The 18,867-nt window shown below is 70.0% G+C and overlaps 3 protein-coding genes across 4 annotated transcripts; 2 read left to right on the plus strand and 1 right to left on the minus strand.

Moving 5' to 3' along the window:
- The first annotated feature begins 800 nt into the window (after positions 1-800).
- Positions 801-4,307, plus strand: BEST2 (bestrophin 2). Its single transcript, XM_075738171.1, has 9 exons — positions 801-955; positions 1,119-1,213; positions 1,714-1,947; positions 2,334-2,488; positions 2,578-2,655; positions 2,957-3,109; positions 3,203-3,283; positions 3,375-3,526; positions 3,942-4,307. The coding sequence occupies exons 1-9, from the start codon at positions 804-806 to the stop codon at positions 4,204-4,206; spliced, it is 1,365 nt and encodes a 454-aa protein (XP_075594286.1). The 5' UTR covers positions 801-803; the 3' UTR covers positions 4,207-4,307.
- A 5-nt stretch (positions 4,308-4,312) lies between these two features.
- Positions 4,313-11,114, minus strand: HOOK2 (hook microtubule tethering protein 2). Of its 2 annotated transcripts, XM_075738168.1 has the most exons (22): positions 10,951-11,114; positions 10,435-10,520; positions 10,211-10,283; positions 9,891-9,941; positions 9,643-9,775; positions 9,505-9,572; positions 9,168-9,230; positions 8,907-8,987; positions 8,602-8,759; positions 8,306-8,446; positions 8,002-8,203; positions 6,960-7,070; positions 6,736-6,823; positions 6,492-6,561; positions 6,305-6,418; positions 6,141-6,207; positions 5,991-6,022; positions 5,837-5,901; positions 5,546-5,649; positions 5,056-5,163; positions 4,886-4,957; positions 4,313-4,710 (listed from the first exon to the last, which is right to left on the minus strand). In XM_075738168.1, exons 1-22 carry the CDS (start codon positions 10,999-11,001, stop codon positions 4,567-4,569), a joined length of 2,082 nt encoding a protein of 693 aa, XP_075594283.1. In that variant the 5' UTR covers positions 11,002-11,114; the 3' UTR covers positions 4,313-4,566. The 2 variants fall into 2 exon arrangements, 1 of the variants encoding a protein (XP_075594283.1); XR_012832733.1 differs by lacking the exon at positions 5,837-5,901 and having other exon boundaries at positions 4,648-4,710.
- Positions 11,115-15,788: 4,674 nt separating this feature from the next.
- RNASEH2A (ribonuclease H2 subunit A) lies at positions 15,789-18,451 on the plus strand. Its single transcript, XM_075738034.1, has 8 exons — positions 15,789-15,918; positions 16,080-16,151; positions 16,504-16,630; positions 16,829-16,916; positions 17,374-17,511; positions 17,701-17,788; positions 17,880-18,003; positions 18,310-18,451. Exons 1-8 carry the CDS (start codon positions 15,798-15,800, stop codon positions 18,440-18,442), a joined length of 891 nt encoding a protein of 296 aa, XP_075594149.1. The 5' UTR covers positions 15,789-15,797; the 3' UTR covers positions 18,443-18,451.
- Positions 18,452-18,867: the final 416 nt, after the last annotated feature.

The following is an 18,867-nucleotide window of genomic DNA, read 5'->3' on the forward strand; positions in this document are numbered from 1 at the left end:
TGATGGGGCCGTAGCAGCTGGGCTGCAGCGTTTTGGGGGGGGCTGTGCAGCGGTGCCCCCCCTCACCCCCCTCCTTGCACGGGCCCGGCCCCGTGTCCCGCGTCCCGCTGCGATCTGTCCCCGCGACCCCGCCGCTGGCACGAGGCCGTGGTGACAGAGCCAGGCCAACCCCGGGGGGGGGGACAAGGGGGGGGACACAAGTGTCCAGGCCACCAATCGCCCCAACCCAACCTCCCCCCCAGCCCCTGCCTCAGTTTCCCCCTGGGAGGGGGGGGTGGGCTCAGGACCTGCCAGACCGGAGCGGCCGCTCCCTGGGAGTGACGGGGGAAGGACCCGGGCGTCCAGCCTGCCCACCCCCCCCCTCCCCGGGGGGACCCGGGCATGTGTCCCTGTCCCCCCCCAGCCCCAGGGCAGGGCCAGCCCCAGGACGGTATTTAAGGCCCCGGGACGGGGACGGGGGCCCCAGAGTGGCCGTGGCCGCCCCGCGCTCGGGTCTCCCGCAGGTGAGGGGAGGTTTGGGGGGGGGGGGGGTGTCTGCCCAGGGGATGGGGGTGTCCCCAGGGTGGGGGGGTGTCCCCAAGGTGCCCCCGAGGTGCCCCCGAGGTGTCCCCAAGGTGTCCCCAGGATGTGGGTGCCCCCAGGGTGTCCCCAAGGGGGGGGGGGTGTCCCCAAGGTGCCCCCCAAGGTGTGTGTGGGGGTGTCATTTCCTCCTCCTGAGGCTCCGGGTGTCCCCACGGTCCCTTTTTGCCATCCGCAGGGTTTCGCCGTCCCCAGGACGCGGGCTGGGTGTCCCCAGGGCTGTGATGACGGTGACGTACACCTCGCGGGTGGCCACCGCTCGCTTCGGGGGCTTCTCGCAGCTGCTGCTGCTCTGGCGCGGGAGCATCTACAAGCTGCTCTACCGCGAGCTGCTCCTCTTCCTCGCCGCCTACCTGGGGCTCAGCCTGGCCTACCGGTGCGGGGGGGGGGGGGGTACAGTGGGTGGGGGGGACACGGGGTGAGGGGGGTGTCACAGGACTGGGGACACGGGGAGGACGACACAGGGTGTGTGGAGGGAGGGTGACCCCCCCCACACACACACACCCCCCTCATGTCGTGCCCCCCCCCCCCCCCCGCAGGTTCCTGCTGTCAGAGGAGCAGAAGCGACTCTTCGAGAAGCTGGTGCTCTACTGCGACAAGTCGGCCAACCTCATCCCCGTCTCCTTCGTCCTCGGTGAGCGCCCCGGACTCCCCCCGGATCCCCCAGGACCCCACCTTCCCCCCCCCCCAGGCCACCAGTCTGCCCCCCGAGCCCCCCACCCTCATCCCCGTCTCCATCCCCCTGCCCCAATTCCCCTCCCAACATCCCCAGCTCCCCCCAGTGCCTTCTCCCAGTGCTCCCAGTATCCCCAGTGCCTCCTCCCGGTACTCCCATTTTCCCCGGTTCCCCCTGGCCGCATCCCCAGTGCTCCCAATGTCCCCAGCACCCTCTCCCAGTGCTCCCAATAAATCCCAGTCCCCCCCAGTACTCCCAGTCCCCCCTAGTCCCCCCAGTGCTCCCAGCTCCCCCCAGCTCCCCCCAGCGTCCCCAGTGCATCCCAGTCCCCCCAGTACATCCCAGTCTCCCCAAGTTCCCCCAGTGCTCCAAATGCATCCTGGTTTCCCCAGTACCCCCAGTCCTTCCCAGTGTATCCCAGTCCCTCCCAGTGCCCCCAGTGCATCCCAGTCCCGCAGGTTTCTACGTGGCGCTGGTGCTGGAGCGCTGGTGGGGGCAGTTCCGCAGCGTCCCGGCGCCGGATGGGTTGATGGTGGCCGTAGCGGGAAACGTCCACGGGGCCGACGCGCGGGGCCGCATCCTGCGCCGCACCCTGATGCGTTACGGCAGCCTGGCCGCGCTGCTGGTGCTGCGCGCCGTCAGCACCGCCGTCTACAAACGCTTCCCCACCACTGACCACCTCGTCGAGGCCGGTGCGTTCCCGCCACCACGCCGTGACCTCATCGGGGGGTGTGTGTGTGATGTCACCACAGGGGCAGTAACGGTGGGACCAGCGGGAGGGTGGTGGGGAGTCCCTGGGGGGGGGATGGCATCGCGGCAGTGATGTCACTGCGGGGGCATCGCACTGGGGAGGAGAATGGTATAGCTGGTGGTGATGTCATTACGGGGGCGGTGATGTCAACATGGGGACATCTCAAGGCTGGGCACCAGGTTCCCCTTAACCTCAGTTCCGTGACTCCAGTGAGGCGCCCCGATGTCGCTGGGCATCGGTGACATCACGGGGCAGCGGGTGATGTCATGGGGGCTGACGGGTGACAGGGAGGGGAGGCAGATGATGACGCTGTCCTCCCCCCCGCAGGGTTCCTGACGCGGGAGGAGCGGCGGCGGCTGGAGGGGCTGCGCTCGCCCTACAACAAATTCTGGGTGCCCTGCGCCTGGTTCGGGGCGCTGGCGGGGCAGGCGCGGCGGGAGGGGCGCGTGCGCGACGATTGCGCCCTCAAGCTCCTCATGGAGGTACCCCCACCCCACCCTGATCTCCCCAGACTCACCCCCCCGGGTCCCCCCAGACCCCCCCAAACCTCCCCCGTGTCCCCCATCCCCAGGAGCTGAACCGCTTTCGGGGCCACTGCAGCCTCCTCTTCCACTACGACTGGATCAGCGTCCCACTGGTGTACACGCAGGTGGGCACTGGGGGGGCGGGAAGGGGGGACGTGGGGGGGACATGGATGAGGATGGAGGGATGTGGAGAGGACACAGGGCAACACGGGAGGGATCTGGAGGGACACGGGGGGGACGCAGGGGGGCACGGACAGGGATGGGGGGGACACAAGGGTATGTGGGGGAACATGGGAGGGACCTGGAGGGACACAGGGGGACAGACAGGGAGGGGGGGACACTGGGGAGGGCGGGAAGGGGATGGAGAGACACGAGGGCACACGGTGCGGGGGGACGACACGCGGGTGACCGTCCCCCCCGCCGCAGGTGGTGACCATCGCCGTCTACACCTTCTTCGTCACCTGCCTGATCGGGCGGCAGTTCCTGGACCCGGCCCAGGGCTACGCGGGGCACGAGCTGGACCTGGGGGTCCCCGTCTTCACCCTCCTCCAGTTCTTCTTCTACGTGGGGTGGCTCAAGGTGGGCGGGGGGGGGGGGGGGGGGGAATGGACCCCGGGGTGGGGGGGCCAGGGGACACAGAGCATCCCTGGGGACACGGTGGCCCCGCCGCAGGTGGCTGAGCAGCTCATCAACCCCTTCGGGGAGGATGACGACGACTTTGAGACCAACACGCTCATCGACCGCAACTTCCAGGTACCCCCATCCCGCTCCCGTGGCGGGGGGACCCTGGTGTCCCCAAGTGGGGGGAGGAACACGGGGGGACCCCCAGGTGTCCGTCCCGCAGGTGTCAATGCTGGCGGTGGACGAGCTGTACGGGGAGGTGCCGGCGCTGGAGCGGGACCGGTACTGGGACGCCGCCAGCCCCCGGGCACCCTACACGGCCGCGGCTGCCCCGTTGCGCCAACCCCCCTTCCGGGGGTCCGCCTTCGACGTGGCGTGAGTGGGGACAGGACCCCCGCACACCCTGGGACCCCCTGGCTCAGATCCTACAGCCTCCCCCAAACCCCACCAGGAGGGGCCCCCCAAAACCCCAGATCGCCTCAGGGACCCCCACCACACCCCATGGACCCCCAAACCATGCCCCTGGACCCCCTGCAGCCACCCCAAGACCTCCCCAGTGCCCCCTAAAGGACACCCCCCCCCCCAAACCTGCCCAGGGACCCCCAAATCCCTGCAGGGCCCTCTATCCCCCTCGGGGACCCCAAATCACCCCCAGGACACCCCCAAAGCCAGTCCTGGGGGGTGGGGAGGAGACTGAGGGTGGCCCCGACATCTGGGGGGGGTTGGGGGTGACCCCAGCTGCCTGGGGGAGCTGTCCAGGGGGGTTCAGGGTGCCCCCACCATCCCACAGGCTGGCCAAGGAGGACATGCAGTTCCAGCCCCTGGAGGACATTGGGGAGACCCTCGACCCGCCCCCACGGCCCCCTCCGGGCACCTTCACCCGACGCTTCTCCCTGCTCCGCCGCAAGAACAGTGCTGGCTCCGAGGGGCCCCCCCCCGGGGATGGGGACAGCCTCGGGGGGGACACAGCCATCCTCCTGGGGGATGCAACAGGGGGGGACAGCAGCCCCCAGGACCACTGGCTTCTGCCCCCCAGCATTGATGACATGGTTTAAGGGCGGGGGGGGGAAGCCCAAAACACGTGTGTGTGTCCTTCCTACAACACAGCTCAGCCCTGTACGAGCTTCCCAAGAATCCCCGCCGGGAATAAACCCCCATCCCTGAGTTCCGTGGCTTTATTGAAAGGATTTGGTGGGGAGGCAGGACCCCCCCACCCTGCAGAAAAGGGGTACAAAAATAGAAGTGCTAAAAGCCCCCCCAAAGTGGGGTGCAGGGTCTGCCCCCTCCCCAAGAGAGTTGGGGGGGCAACACCAAGTCAGTAGTGACTAAAATGGGACCAGCCCAGAGAAGGGGGGCCCCCCCCCCCCCCCAGGTCAGGGGTTGAGAGGGGGCCCCCCCCCTCAGGCCCCCGGTGGTCAGCGGTTGGGGGGGCGGCCGTGGGGGGGCCGGGTGCGGCGGGCAACTGTAGCCAAACGCTGCTGGGCCAGGAAGGACTGAGCCCCCCCGGGGGGGCCCCGCGTCCCACCCCCCTCATTCGCCTGCTGCTGGAGCGCCAGGCCCTGGGGGAGCGGGGGGGAGCTGAGTATCAAACACCCCCCCAAACCCACAGTGCCCAGTGGGGCCTCCAGCCCCCCAAGAGGATGTATTTCCCCCCATTTACAGCTCCCCCCCCCAAGGAGTATCTATGACCCCCCCAGGGATAACCGTGCCCCCCCTGGCCCCCCCATCGCTCACCATGTTGTACCAAGCAGTGACGACCAGCCGCTCCTCCCGCTCCCGCTGTGCCCGGCTCCGCTCACAGTCGCTCTGGGGGCGGGGGGGGGAGAAAGGCGAGGTGCGGGGGGGTTAAGCCAGAGTTGGTGACCCCCTCTGCCCCCCCCCCCCCCGACCCCCCCCCATCTCACCTCCAGGTGCCGGATCAGAGCATCCTTCTCCCGCAGCTGGTTACGGAGGGCGCGGAGGGCTGGGGCCGCGCCAGGGGTCGGGGGCTTCGGCTCCAGCACTCGCATCACCTGGGGGGGGCCAACAGCACGGGACCCGTGAATCCTGACACAGAGGAGCCCCCCCCAGGGTCCTGTGCGTCCCCCCGCAAAAGACCCTCTGCCCTGCCAAACAGGGACCCCCCCCCAGGACTCCTCCCCAGCCCAGAAGAGTCCTGCCCCCCACCCCCAAGATCCCCCCAAGGGGTCTTGGCCCCCCATGTGCACCCAAAAATGCTGAGGAGGGCCCCAGACCCCCCCCCCCAAATCCCGAGCAGCCCTTCAGGGGTCCCAGAGCCCCCCCCCCCCCCAGAACATGTAGGATATTCTTGGTGAGCCCCAGAACAGCCCTGAGGGGCACCAAGCCCCCCTGGTGCCCCCCACCCAGCCTGGGGGGGGTCCCCAGCCCCCACACCGTGCGGGCCCCCCCGGCATGCCGACGGCAGCGCTGCTCCAGGACACGCAGGGCCTCCTCCCTCCGGCGCAGGGTGCGCTGCAGCTCCTCCATGCGCCGCAAACCTGGGGGGGTGGGGGGGTACGAAGAGAGGATCAGGGCAGGGGGCATCCAAACCAGCCCCTTCCCCGGGGGAGGGGGGGGAGCCCACACACGCCCCCTCCCCCTGGGCCCACAGCCTTCCTGGGGGAAACTGAGGCATGGCTCAGCCCCTGCCCTCTCCCTCCCCCCCCCGGACCCCCCTCCCCGTACCGCTGCCGTCCCCAGGCGGCTCCAGCTCCTCCTCCCTGTGCAGCTCTGCCTCGGGCAGCTCCTCCCTAGGGGGGCCGGGGGGGACACACGACAGGTTGGGGATGGGCTGCCCTGTATCCCCCCACTCCAACCAGCCCCTGGCCCCCCCACTCACAGCTCCTCCAGGGTGTCGTCCAGCAGGAACAACTGGGGGGGAAATGAGGGATGAGGGGGGGCCCCGGCACCCCCAAAGCCTGGGGGTCCTGAGGAGCCCCTGCCCCCTCCCAAACCCCAGTACCCTCCCCAAAACCTGGGGGGAACTCACCTCCTCAGAGCCGTCCCCCTGATCCCCCAGTGCCATCCGCCGCTTTGCCACCCCTGTGGCCTCCAACCTGTGGGTGGGGGGTGTTAGGGATGGGGGGGGGAGGCTGAAGGGGGGTGGTTTGGGGCACCGTGTCCCCCCCCCCCGGCCGTCCCCCAGCTCCCCACCTCTGCCGATCGGCATTGCGCAGTTGCCGCTGGAGCTGGTCCCGCTGGAGCCGCAGCGTCGCCTCCTGCGCCTGCAGCCGCTGGTTCTCCTGCTGCAGCCGCGCCACTGTCTCCCTGGGGGGGCGTCTGGTGTCAGGGAGTCTGGAGAAGGGGGAGTCGGGGTCTGGGTCCCCCACCCCGCACCCACCTCAGCTCCGCAGGGAGGATTTCAGCCGCCAGGTTTCCTGCCGGGGCCGTGCCCTCCTCCAGCCCCGCATCTGGGGGAAAAATGGCTGGTTGGGGGGGGGGGGCAGGAGGTGACACCCCCAAACTATGCCCTGGGGACAGCGCTCTGTGCCCCCCCTGTTACCCCCCCGCCCTGAGCGGGGATTCTCTGGGGTACGCGGGTCTGTAACCCCCCACCCCGGGTCCATGTGTCGTCCCCCACGCACCTGCCTGGCGCAGGCAGTTCTGCTGCACCTGAGCACAGCGCAGCTCCTCGTTGGCCTCGCGCAGGGCGTCCCGCTCCTCCAGCAGCCGCTGCGGGGGCCGGGAAGGGGGGTCAGCGGTGGGGACACACACACACACACAGCACGGCACCCTGGGGTCCAGGGGGATCCCCGAGGTCCGGGGGGGGACACACACACGCGCACACACGCACACACCAGCCACCCACCTCCTTCTCCTTGTTCAGCGCCTCGAACTTCTCCTGCAGGTTCCTGAACTCCACCTGCCATTTCTCTGCCTGCAGCGCTGCCTCTGCCTGCTGCCCGCTCAGCTCCTCCACCTGGGCGGGGCCACGGCTCGCCACGCCCCTCCGCGGCCACACCCTCTCACCGCTGCCCCGCCCCCTTCCCTGGCTCCACCCACCTCCAACAGTCCCCAGCTAGGCTGGCCCCACCCACCTCATAGGCCACGCCCCTGCTGCCTCACTCCACCCTATCAGCTCCATGTGGGGCGGAGCCTGTAGGCATTGCCACGCCCCCTGCTGCTTTGGCCCAAATGGCCCCACCCTGGCCTGTAGCCCCGCCCCTGGCCCTTAGCCCCACCCACCAGCCTGTAGTCCCGCCCATTGCCCCAAGCCCCTCAGCTGCACCATGGAGCTGCACCATGGAGCCCCGCCCACCTCCCTATAGCCCCGCCCACTCCCCCAAGCCCCGCCCACTGCCCCAAGCCCCGCCCACTCCTCCCCAGCCCCACTCCAGCTGCACCATGGAGCTGCACCATGGAGCCCCGCCCACCTCCCTATAGCCCCGCCCACTCCCCAATCCCCACCCATTGCCCCAAGCTCCACCCATTGCCCCAAGCCCCACCCACTCCTCCCCAAGCTCCACCCACTCCCCAGCCCCACTCCAGTTGCACCATGGAGCCCCGCCCACCTCCCTATAGCCCCGCCCACTCCTCCCCAGCCCCGCCCACTCCTCCCCAGCCCCACTCCAGCTGCACCATGGAGCTGCACCATGGAGCCCCGCCCACCTCCCTATAGCCCCGCCCACTCCCCAAGCCCCGCCCATTGCCCCAAGCCCCGCCCACTCCTCCCCAGCCCCACTCCAGCTGCACCATGGAGCCCCGCCCACCTCCCTATAGCCCCGCCCACTCCACCAAGCCCCGCCCACTCCCCCAAGCCCCGCCCACTCCCCCAAGCCCCACTCCAGCTGCACCATGGAGCCCCGCCCACCTGCCCGCGGCCCCGCCCACCTCCCTATAGCCCCGCCCACCTGCCTGCGGGCAGCCTCCAGCTGTGCGCACCCTGCCTGCGCCCGGCCCAGCTGTTGCTGCAGCGCGGCGGTGCGTCGCAGCTGGGCGGCATGGCGTTCCTCCAGCGCCCGCACCCAACGCCGCAGGTCACCAGCCGCGGCCGCACGGCCCCGGTACGCCGCCACCGCCGCCTCCAGCCGCCCCGCGCGCGCCGACGACGCCCTGACGGACGACGGCACCGCTGACGTCCCCCTGCGCCGGGGGCACCCCAGGACACCGCGGGGTGGGGGGGCACCCACGTCGTCCCACGGGACCCTGGCCCACCTCAGCACGTCCATCTCGTCGCGCAGGGTCCGGGCCTCCCCGGCCAGGCCGCTCAGCTCCTCCGCCCGCGCCTGCAGCCCCCGCGCCTCCCGCTCCAGCCGGCTGCAGCGCGCCCGCAGCTCCTCCTTCCCGCTCTCCAGCCTGCGCAGGGGAACCCCAGCGTCAGGGGGACCCCCCTACGGCACAAGGGTGTGGGACACCCCTTGCCCCCCCAAACCCTGTTTTGTTCTCTCTGGGGCAAACCCCCAAAAATTGGGGACACCCCCCCCAAAGGGGCCCAGGCGTCCGGACTTTACCGATAATTCTCCTCCTGCAGCTGCTCCACTTGCGTCTGCAGCAGCAGCAGCTTCTTGGCAGAGGCGCCGGCAGCATCGGCCTCCAGCTGCGCCTTCTCCTCCCGCAGCACCCGGTTCTCCTCCGCCAGGCTGCCCTTCTCCTCCAGCAGCTCCGCCACCTGCCCCGCGCCAGCAAGACCCGGGGTGGGGGGTGTACCCAACCCTCATATGAGACACCAGAGAATCCCCTCCTGCTCAGCGTTACCGCTTTGGGTGCCCCAAGTGATTGGGGGACCCCCCCCACACCCCATCCATCCAGATCCCACCTGCTGCTCCAGCTCGAGGCAACGCTGCTGCGGCCCCCCGGCCTCCTCGGGCTCCTCGCTCAGGAAGTAATAGCGCCGTGACTGTGGAGGGAAAGGGGGGGGTCAGTGCTGCAAGGGGGCACCCAGACACCCCCAAAACCCCCCCAACTGCTCTCCCTCCCGCTCCAGCACTGCCCAACCTCCCCCAGGCTTGGGGCTCCCTCTATTCCCCCACCGACCCCGGCTTTGCCCCGTCCCCCTCCCCGATCTGCGCCCCCCCACCTGCGTGTCGAAGTTCCCGTACGTCTCCACCGCCATCCTCTCTGATGGCTCTTTATCCAAAAGCTACGTAAAGGAAAAAATTACTAAGTGGGGGTCGGGCTGGGGGGGTTCTTCAGCCCCCACCATAACCCCCAGGGTTTCCCCAAAATCCCCCAAGAAACACCCACCCACCCCAAACCCTTCCCACAGAGCCCTCTGGCCACATTCACCCTCAGACCCCCAGGATGCCCCAACATCTCCCCAGCCCAACACACACTGACCTCCAATGCCTCCTGTCCCCCCCAAACCCCCCCAGGGTCCCCAACAGCCCCCCAGGAGACCCCCAAAGCGTCCCCACCTCCTGGATGGCTGTCATCACCACGTGCTGCACCGACTCCTCCAGCGTCATGATGCGCTGGATGTGCTCTGCAAGGGGGAGACGGGAATTAGGGGGGGTCAGGGGAGGCCGTTTGGGGGGGACGGGGGCTGTACCCACCTTCCCGCCTCTCACAGCTCACGGCGCACCCCAGCACCAATCGCACCAGCTTGCCCAGTTGCTCCGGGTCGGCGCGTTGGGCTGCCAGAGCCACGTCGGGGACATGCTGCTCCGCCACCGCCTCGCCCAGCACCTGGGGGGGTCCAGGACCAGGGACCGGGGGGGTCAGGCCCCCATCTGTGGGACCCCCATCACCCCAAAACAGGGGGTCTGGATGCCTGGGTGTGTCCCCCCCTGTGCACACTCACATCCTGCCAGTACTCCAGGACGCTCTGCAGCACCTTCCGCAGGTTGCTCACCTGCGAGGGGGGATAAGATGGAACACTCCTGGACCCCCAAAATGCCCCCCCCCCGCTGGGGACCCCAAAATTCCCCCTCACACACCACTGGGGACCCCAAAATGCCCCCCCACTGCTGTGTCCCTGCCTCAGGTCCCCCAAAACTCACCCTCCTCACCCCCCAAAGCAGATGTAAGGCTGAGAACGCCTCCTCCAGAATGGACACGGGTGTGTGGCTCCCCACCACCACCCAAAGTGTCCCCTAACCCCAAATGTGCCCCCCCCCACACCTTCAGCCGCCAGTTATCCTCCGCGTCGTCCCGGATCCGTCCCAGCCACGTCTCATTGAACCACGAGGCATCGCTGGGGGCACATGGGGGGGTCCCCAAAAATCAGGTCCCTTCCCCCCCTACACTGCCCTGACCCCCACCCCAGGGGGATACCCTGGATCCCCTGAGGGGGGCCCTAAGGGTGTCCCCAAGGTGGGGGGCAGCGTGTCCCCCCCTCCACTCACATGCTGTGCAGTACATGGGCGAGGGCCACCCCGCTGGCCAGGTCCTGGGGGGAGCTGCAGGGCGAGGGGGGGGCGAAGGTCTGCAGCTGGGGGGGGGGGGGGGGGGGCACAAAGGGGGGAGTCAGGGCACAGCCACCCCCAAAACAGCCCCCCTGGACCCGCTCAGGGCTGAGAACGGACAACTCGTGTCCTGCCCCCCCCATAAGTCTCCAAACCTGCACAACCCCCCCCAAACCTCTACGGGGGACACACAGGACCCTCCTTTTTTACCCTCAACACCATCCCCCCAGGCACGGGGAAGCAATGACCCCCGCGGGCTGCCCCCCCCCCCGGTAACCCCCCCACATTAACGGGGGGGCAAAGGGCGCCCGGGGGGGGGGGGGGTGTCACTGGGTGCCGGGGGCGGGTCACAAGGGCCCGGCAGGTGCCCGGGAGGAATCACAGGGCCCCGAGGGGGAGTCACACGGACCCGGGAAGGTCCCGGGGGGTCCGGGGGGGGTCCCGGCCCCCCCTTACCCAGGTGAGCAGCGGCCCGCACACGTCCCGCCCCGCCGCCATGGCCGCCATCCGGGGCCGGTCCGCCAAGGGCACCGAGCCGCGCCCAGAGCGGCCGCACCTGCTGGCCACGCCCCCTTCCGGCCCCACCCCACCACCATTTTTAACGCCTGTCCTCCCCGGGCTATAGAGTCGCGTCCAGAGCGGCTGTACCTCCTAGCCCCGCCCCTTTCCGCCCCCGCCGCCATCTTGATGCCAAGCACCGCCCCTTCCGTTCCCTTCTCCGGTGACTCAGCGCCGCGTCACCGCCCGCCCCCGCCCCACCGGCCGCTCCCGTCTGGCCCGGCCGGGCCCGCCCCGTCGGGGACCGGCAGCCGCCAGGTGCGGGGTGGGGTGGGGGTGTGTGTGTGTGTGTGTGTGTGTGGCCGCGCGGGGTCAGGCCGAGCCGTTCTCCCCGCGGGGCGGGATTGGCGGCGCCGCCTTCGCTGACGTCAGCGACGAACTCGGTGACTCTGGTTGCGTCACCGGCTGGGGGGGAAAGGTGGGAACCGTCCCCGGGGGACCTAGGCGTTCGTGGCGGGTGGAGGGGGGGCGTTGCCATGGCGACGCCACTGACACGCCCCCCCCCCCCCCCCCCCGTGCATCTACCGCCGCGGCGGCACTTCCGGTTCCAGTGCGGCCCTGGGGGTATCCCAGTGCTCCCAGTATAACCCTGGGGGTATCCCAATGCTCCCGGTATAGGCCTGGGGGTATCCCAGTGCTCCCAGTGCGGCCCTGGGGGTATCCCAGTGCTCCCAGTATAACCCTGGGGGTATCCCAGTGCAGCCCTGGGGGTATCCCAGTGCTCCCAGTATAACCCTGGGGGTATCCCAGTGCTCCCAGTGCAGCCCTGGGGGTATCCCAGTGCTCCCAGTATAACCCTGGGGGTATCCCAGTGCGGCCCTGGGGGTATCCCAGTGCTCCCAGTATAACCCTGGGGGTATCCCAGTGCTCCCGGTATAGCCCTGGATGCCCCCCTAGCACTCCCAGTACAGCCCTGTGCACATCCCAGTTCTCCCAGCGGAGCTTTACCCCCACCACCATGTCCCAGTACACCCTCAGGCCCCTCCCAGTGCCCCCAGTCTGGCCCCAAATCCCTCCCAGTACTCCCAGTCCCAATGCCCCCCCCCAGGCTGTTACCATCACTGGGAGCCTAGGGCATGCTGGGAAATTCCCACCCCACGGTGACCTGGCTGCTGCCGTCCCCCGTGACCCCCCCACTCCCCCCCAGTCCCCCCCAGTTACTCCCAGTCCCCCCAGAACTTGCGGTTAGCTGGGGGGGGGGGGTTGGCCCGGACGCCCGCGTCCCGTCCCCCACACCGAAAGTCCGGTGGCGGTTGGGGCCGTTGGGGCACCCAAAGGTGACGCCAAGTGAGACGAGGGGGGGGCAGGGGGACCTGAGACCTCACCGGGCCCCCCGTGGGGGTGAGAGCCCCCCCCAGCCCCCCCATTTCACACACACCCCCCCAGCCCCCCCCATTTCACACCCCCCCCCCCCCGATTTCCTGCTCCTGCCACTTCCTGGCAGGGGGAGGGCACAGCCGGGGGGGGGGGGGCAGATGTCCGTGTCACACACACACACATACCCCACCCCCACCCCCCCCGCCGCAGTTTCCCCCGTGGGGGGGTCGGGGGGAGCCCCGGGGGTCACGTGACTCAGGGGCTGCTCACGGGGAAGGAGAAGTCGGGAGGGAAAAATCAGACGGGCCCAAAATCCCCTAAAATCCAGGAAATCGGGGGGGGGGGGGGCGGGGCTCCAACGCCTGGGGCCCCCCCGGAAAGCCCCTGGGCATTAGCATGGGGCCGAGACAGGGTGGGGGGGGGACCCCCCGAACCGCGCCGCCGCGCACGTGTCCTCATGCATGCACGCGTGTGTGCGTCCCTGCCACGCCCCGGCAGGCCGGGACACGCCACTTGTTAACCCGCGTCCGCCGCGCCCGGACGCCTGGGGCCCCCCTGGGGTCCCGTGAGCCCCCCCCCACCCTCACACACACACCCCCCCCCGGGAGGGGGCCGGGGTCCTGTGCGCTCGGGCCCGGGCGTGCAACGCCGTCGCACGGGGAGGGAAGTGACTCACGTGGCGCCAGGGGTGACTCAGGGATGGGGTCTGGACCTGGGTGTCCGGGCACCCGTGGGGGCACCCAGGCACCCAGGTTCCCACAAGGGTGAGAGCTGACACGCGTGGGCACCAATGTGAGCTCACGTGCGCGTGCACAGCGCTTCTGTGAGGGCACACGTGTGTGCTCTGCGCTCGCCCCAGGCCTGGTGTAGGCTGGGATCACACGTGTGTGCATCCGGATGCGTGCTGGTGCCCATGTTCACACATGTGCACCAGGACACAACCTGTGCTCACACGCGTGTGCACCGGGGACATGTGCCGGCATAGGTTCTCGCATGCGTGTGCCCTCCCGAAGCCCCACCCGTGTGCACCCCGTGCGCATGCCTGTGCCACACACCCCCCACGTCCCCCCACGCGTGTGCTCACCGGCGCGATCCCCCCTTGCACACCCGTGTGCCCCCCCCCCCACCGTTGCACACCGTCCCCCCACCCCGGAGGCCCCGCCCATTCCCGCACGGGGGGCGTGTCCCTGCGCGGGGGGCGTGTCCCTGGGGGGCGGCAGCCAATGGGGCCGCGTTTCCGCCGCGGGCGGGTATAAGGCGGGCGGGCGGCGCGGGGTCGCGGGTTCGAGTCCTGCTGCCGCCTCCGGTCCCGTTCCCGGTGTTGCCGCATGTGCGCGCGGATGGAGCCGCCGTTCTACCGCCCCGCGCCCTTCCCGGGGGGCTTCAGCCGGCCCGAGCCCGACTACGGAGCGCTATCAGGGGCCCTGCCTCCGGGGCCCCCTCCTGAGCCCTTCCGTGGGCTCAAACCAGCGCCCTGCCCTGATGGCGGCTTCTTCGGTGGTGGCACCGGTACCGGCAGCTTCTTCTACCCCGGCCCGGGGGACCGCGATGGCTTCACCGGCAGCTTCGCGCAGGCGCTGGATGAGCTGCACCAGCCGGGGCCGCCCAATGTGGCGCTACCGGAGCCGCCGGGGCTGGCAGTGACGGCGGCCGGGGGGGGACCCTTCCCGGGGGTCCACGGAGCGGCGACGGAAACTGAGGCGGCCGAGCCAGGCCCGGATTCCCCGGAGCGGCTGCAGGCGGAGCGGCGGCGGCTACGGAACCGACTGGCAGCGAGCCGGTGCCGGCGGCGGAAGCTGGAGCGCATCGCCCGGTTGGAGCAGCGCGTCCGTGGGCTCCGGGCCCAGAACGCAGCGCTGGCAGCGACGGCGGCCGGGCTCCGTGCTCAGGTCCGGCGGCTCCGTGGCTCCGTGCGGGACCACGCTGGCTCTGGCTGCCCGCTGCCACCCGGTGCCGCCCTCGGCTTCTAACGATCCCCCAGAGGGGAACGGACCGGGCCCGGGGGGTGCCTGGACCGCTGCTGCCTGGTGGGGACACCCTGATGGACACGGAGGTACGGGGCACCCAGATGGAATGCTGCATGGGACTATGGGTGAGGACTGTGGCTTTGGGGGGCTCCCCCGGGGACCCCCATGGACACCCTGACAGGGACCCCATGGACCCGGATAGACCCGGAGGGACAGGGACCCCCAGCACGGAGGTATGAGGTCCCCCAACTGGATGCTGCTGGGATGAGGACCACAGCTTTGGGGGGGTCCTGCTTGGGACCCCCGTGGACACCCTGACAGAGGCCCTGTGGATATGGACTCCCATCGGCTCCGACTGCCGCTCAGCGAAGACCACCGCTTCTTGGGGGGCACCCAGAGGGACCCCCCCTGGCATGGACCTGCAGAAACTGGGGACCCTGCTGGAGAACCCCAAAAGGACCAGTGAAGATGGGGGAACCCTGGACTGGGACCCCTGTGGGGGAGCTGGGCCCCCCCGGACGGACCAGCCTGAAGCGACCTGCAGGACCAGGCACCTCCCTGTGGGGGGGTCCCACCCTGGGCTTGGGGACCCCCAGGGCCCGCGGGAACGGGACCTACGGGATGAACCGTGTACCCCTCACCAGGAACCCCCCAGGGCTGGGGGGACCTGCAGGGTCAGACCCCCCCAAACTGGGGATTCACCTGGGGGGGGGGTCCCTGGCTTGGACTCGTTTTGTGGGGGGCTGAGCCCCTGTTTGTGCACCCCAAGGGGGGGGGTGCATATTGGGGGGGATCCCCCCGTGAAGTTTACAGGACCCCCCCGGTGGGAAAAAGCCCCCGGGGGGTTGGGGGGGTTGTTGTTGCTGTTTATTTTTTGTACGTTTGTATTTAATTAATAATAATAATAATTTTAATGACCGGTGTAATTGTGTTGTGTTGGGGGGGCGGTCGGGTGTCCGTGTCCTCCCCCCCCCCCCCGCGTCCCGCCTCGCCCCGTGGGAACCCCCCTGCGGCCCCCAGCGCTCGCGGGCACCGACGTCAGCGGAAGGAGGCGGTGCCGGGGCTTTCCCCGCTGACGCAGCCATGCCCATATATGGGCTGGCGGGGGGCCGTTCCGGGAACTCCCTCCCGCGCTACCCGGCACCCTCCGCCCCGGGGCGGCACTTCCCGGATGAACCGGGCGAGGGGAGGGGGTGGGTCTTCCGGGACACCACCACCACCACCCGGGACCCGACAGGCCCCCCGGGGGACGGACGGACACCCCCCCCAGCCCCCCCCGGGACCTGCCCTGTGCGCGGCCTACATCTCCCAGCGGCCTGTGCGTGCGCCCCGCCTCCTCCCTGAGACCACGCCCCTCGGAAAAGCTCCGCCCCCACTAGGCTCCGCCCCACCATAGGCCCCGCCCTCTCCGAAGCTCCACCCCCACTAGGCCCCGCCCCTCCGAAGCCCCGCCCCCCGGCCATGGCGCGCTCGGAGCGGGACCCGGTGGCCCCGGGGCCGTTCGGTTCGGCCGTGCCCCCCCTCTGCCGCCGCCGGCCCTGCGCGCTCGGCGTGGACGAAGCGGGGCGGGGGCCGGTGCTAGGTGAGCCCGGGGGGGGGGACACACACACACTGCACGTGGCGCGGCTGCGGCTTGCACCGGGGGGGGGGGCGGTCCCGGTAGTACCGGGTTGTGCACGGGGGGCTCCTCCCTCCCCCCCCCCCCCCGGTTTAACACCCTCCCCGGTGTGTGTCCCCCCCCAGGACCGATGGTTTACGGGATCTGCTACTGCCCCGTGGAGAAGATGGAGGAGCTGGAGGCGCTGGGGGTGGCAGGTGGGGGCACCCGGGGGGCGGGGGGGGTCCTGGGGGGGGAATTGGGGTGCGGGGGGGGAGCCCTGTGGGGGGGGGTCCTGGGGGGGAATTGGGGTGCGGGGGGGGAGCCCTGTGGGGGGGGGGTTGGATCAAGGGGGAGGTGGGGGGGTCCTGGGGGAGGAATTGGGGTGCGGGGGGGGGTTGGATCAAGGGGGAGGTGGGGGGGTCCTGGGTGTGAATTGGGGTGCGGGGGGGGGGTTGGATCAAGGAGGAGGTGGGGGGTCCTGGGGGGAGGTGGTCGGGGAGGTGGGGAGGCCCCATGGGGGGTCCCCAGGGGAGTTGGGGGTCCCTCACCCCGGCCCCCCCCCCCAAGACTCGAAGACGCTGTCGGAGGCCGAGCGGGAGCGACGCTTCGGGCTGCTGGAGGCGGCGGGCGACGTCCTGGGGTGGGCGCTGCACGTGCTGCCCCCCGACCACATCTCTGCCTGCATGCAGCAGCGGTGAGACCCCCCCGCCCTGAACCCCCCAGGGCCCGCTGGGACCCCCCCCCTTGGCCCCCCCCCAGCACCTTTGGGTGCCCCTGACCCTCCCCCCAAGCCTGGTTCCTGCAGTCTCCATCTCCTGACCCCCCATAGTTTGGGGTGCTGGGGGGGTGGCGGCTCCCTGAGGTGACGCCCCCCCATATTCCCCCCCCCCAGAGCCAAGTACAACCTGAACGAGCTGTCGCAGGATACGGCCGTCGGCCTCATCCAGTTCGCGCTGGACTCTGGGGTGCAGGTGGCCGAGGTGGGTTTGGGGGGGCTGGCGGGGGGCAGCCCAGATATGGGGAGGGGGCACTCGGGGGGCCCCGGGCCGAGGCTATACCCCACCTTGCTCCCCCCCCTCCCGTGCCTCAGTTTCCCTCATGGGGCTGAGCAGTTTGAGGGGGGAGTTGGGTCTTGGGGGGGGGTCTGGGTTGGTTTGGAGTGAATTTGGGGGGTTTGGGGGTGCAAAGGGAGTCTGGGATTGTTTGGGGGTAATTTAGGGTGGGTTTGGGGAGGCTGGGGGGGTCCAGGTGGATTTGGGGGTGCTTTTGTGGAGGAGGGGTCAGGGTGCAGCCGACAATTCAGCCTGGTTTGGGGGGGTTGAGGAGCTTTTGCAGGAGTTTTGGGGTGCTGGGGGGGTGTTGGAATGGATCGGGGAGTTGGGGTGATTTTTGGGGGGCCAGGGGTGATTTTGCAGCGGGGGGCTGGGGCTCCCCCAGGTGTTCGTGGACACGGTGGGGCCGGCCGAGAAGTATGAGGCGAAGCTGCGGCAGCGCTTCCCGGGGCTGGAGGTGACCGTGCGCCCCAAAGCCGACGCGCTCTTCCCCGTCGTCAGCGCCGCCAGCATCTGCGCCAAGGTGGGCACCGACACCCCCCCCAAGGACCGACCCCCCCCCCCCCCCCCGGACCGTTCTCCCCTTGCACCCCACATCTTCTCCCTCGCTCTCCCCCCCCGCAGTGAGTTTCGGGGGGGTACACGACTCAGGGGGCCCCCAGATGCCCCGTAACCCCTCTGGACCCCCCCAAAATCTCTTTACCCCACCCAGGTCGCACGTGACCGGGCTGTGAAGAACTGGAGCTTCGTGGAGGACCTGGGGGACATCGACCGGGATTACGGCTCGGGGTACCCCAACGGTAGGAGCATCCTGGGGGGGTGGCAGGGAAGTCCCTTGGGGGGGGTCCCTGACCCCCCCGGACACCCCTCATGGCCCCCCCCCCACCACAGACCCCAAGACGAAGGAGTGGCTGCGGCGGAACCTGGAGCCCGTCTTTGGGTTCCCCCGGCTCGTGCGCTTCAGCTGGGGGACGGCGCGGGAGCTGCTGCAGCGCGGGGGGGTCCCCGTCAAGTGGTAAAGGGGGGGGCGCACGGGGGGATCCAGGGTGGGGGGCGGGACATCACACGGCTTGGGGGGATCCCAGTGTGATGCTATGGGGGGGTTTGGGGCTGCTTCTGTAAAGGGGGGGGTGGACCCCGGGTGATTGGGGGGGGCACAAGGGGACCCATCTATGGCTGGGGGGGCTTGGGGGGGTCGTGTCTGTACATCGAGGGGTCTGGGGTGGGGGGAATGTTCCCATGCAATGGGAGGGTACCAAGGGCCTCCCCCTCCCTGGCAGCCTTGTGCGCCCCCCCTGAGTCCCTGCCCTGCACCCCCCAGGGCTGACGAGGACCCAGCGGAGGACCCCACGGCCCCCCCATCGCTGCTCTCCTACTTCGCCCGGGCCTCCCCCCGCCGCCCCCCCCACCGCTTCTTCCAGGAGCGCAGACTGCGGCCCCTGGCTGAGCTGTGACACCCCCCCCCGAAACAGTGATCCCTGACCCCCACCCCGCAATAAAGCAAGTGCTTGTTTTTTAACAAAGAATGGTAAAAAAAAAAAACCTAAATCCACTTTTTTGGGGGAGTAGGGGGGGACTGGGGCTGCGACAAACCCGTTTGTTCCCCCTGTGAAGTTGGGGGGGGGTCACAGGGAAAGGGGGGAGCGGGGGGTGTCTGTAGTTTTTGGGGAGCCTATGAGGTTTTGGGGGGGACGTTTGGGGCTCCCTGGCTTTGGGGGGGGGGGTTTGTGGCCCCCCCATGATCATGTACACCCCCCCCCGTGGGGGGAAGGGAACCCTGGTTCATGGCGTGTGTTGTTCCCCCCCCTCCGTTAATCGGTCCTGGCCACGCGCCTGGAAGTGGCCGTGTCCTCAATCCTGGGGGATTAGGGGTCTAATC

This window comes from Balearica regulorum, chromosome 30 (genome assembly GCF_011004875.1).
Source record: "Balearica regulorum gibbericeps isolate bBalReg1 chromosome 30, bBalReg1.pri, whole genome shotgun sequence".
Taxonomy (NCBI): domain Eukaryota; kingdom Metazoa; phylum Chordata; class Aves; order Gruiformes; family Gruidae; genus Balearica; species Balearica regulorum.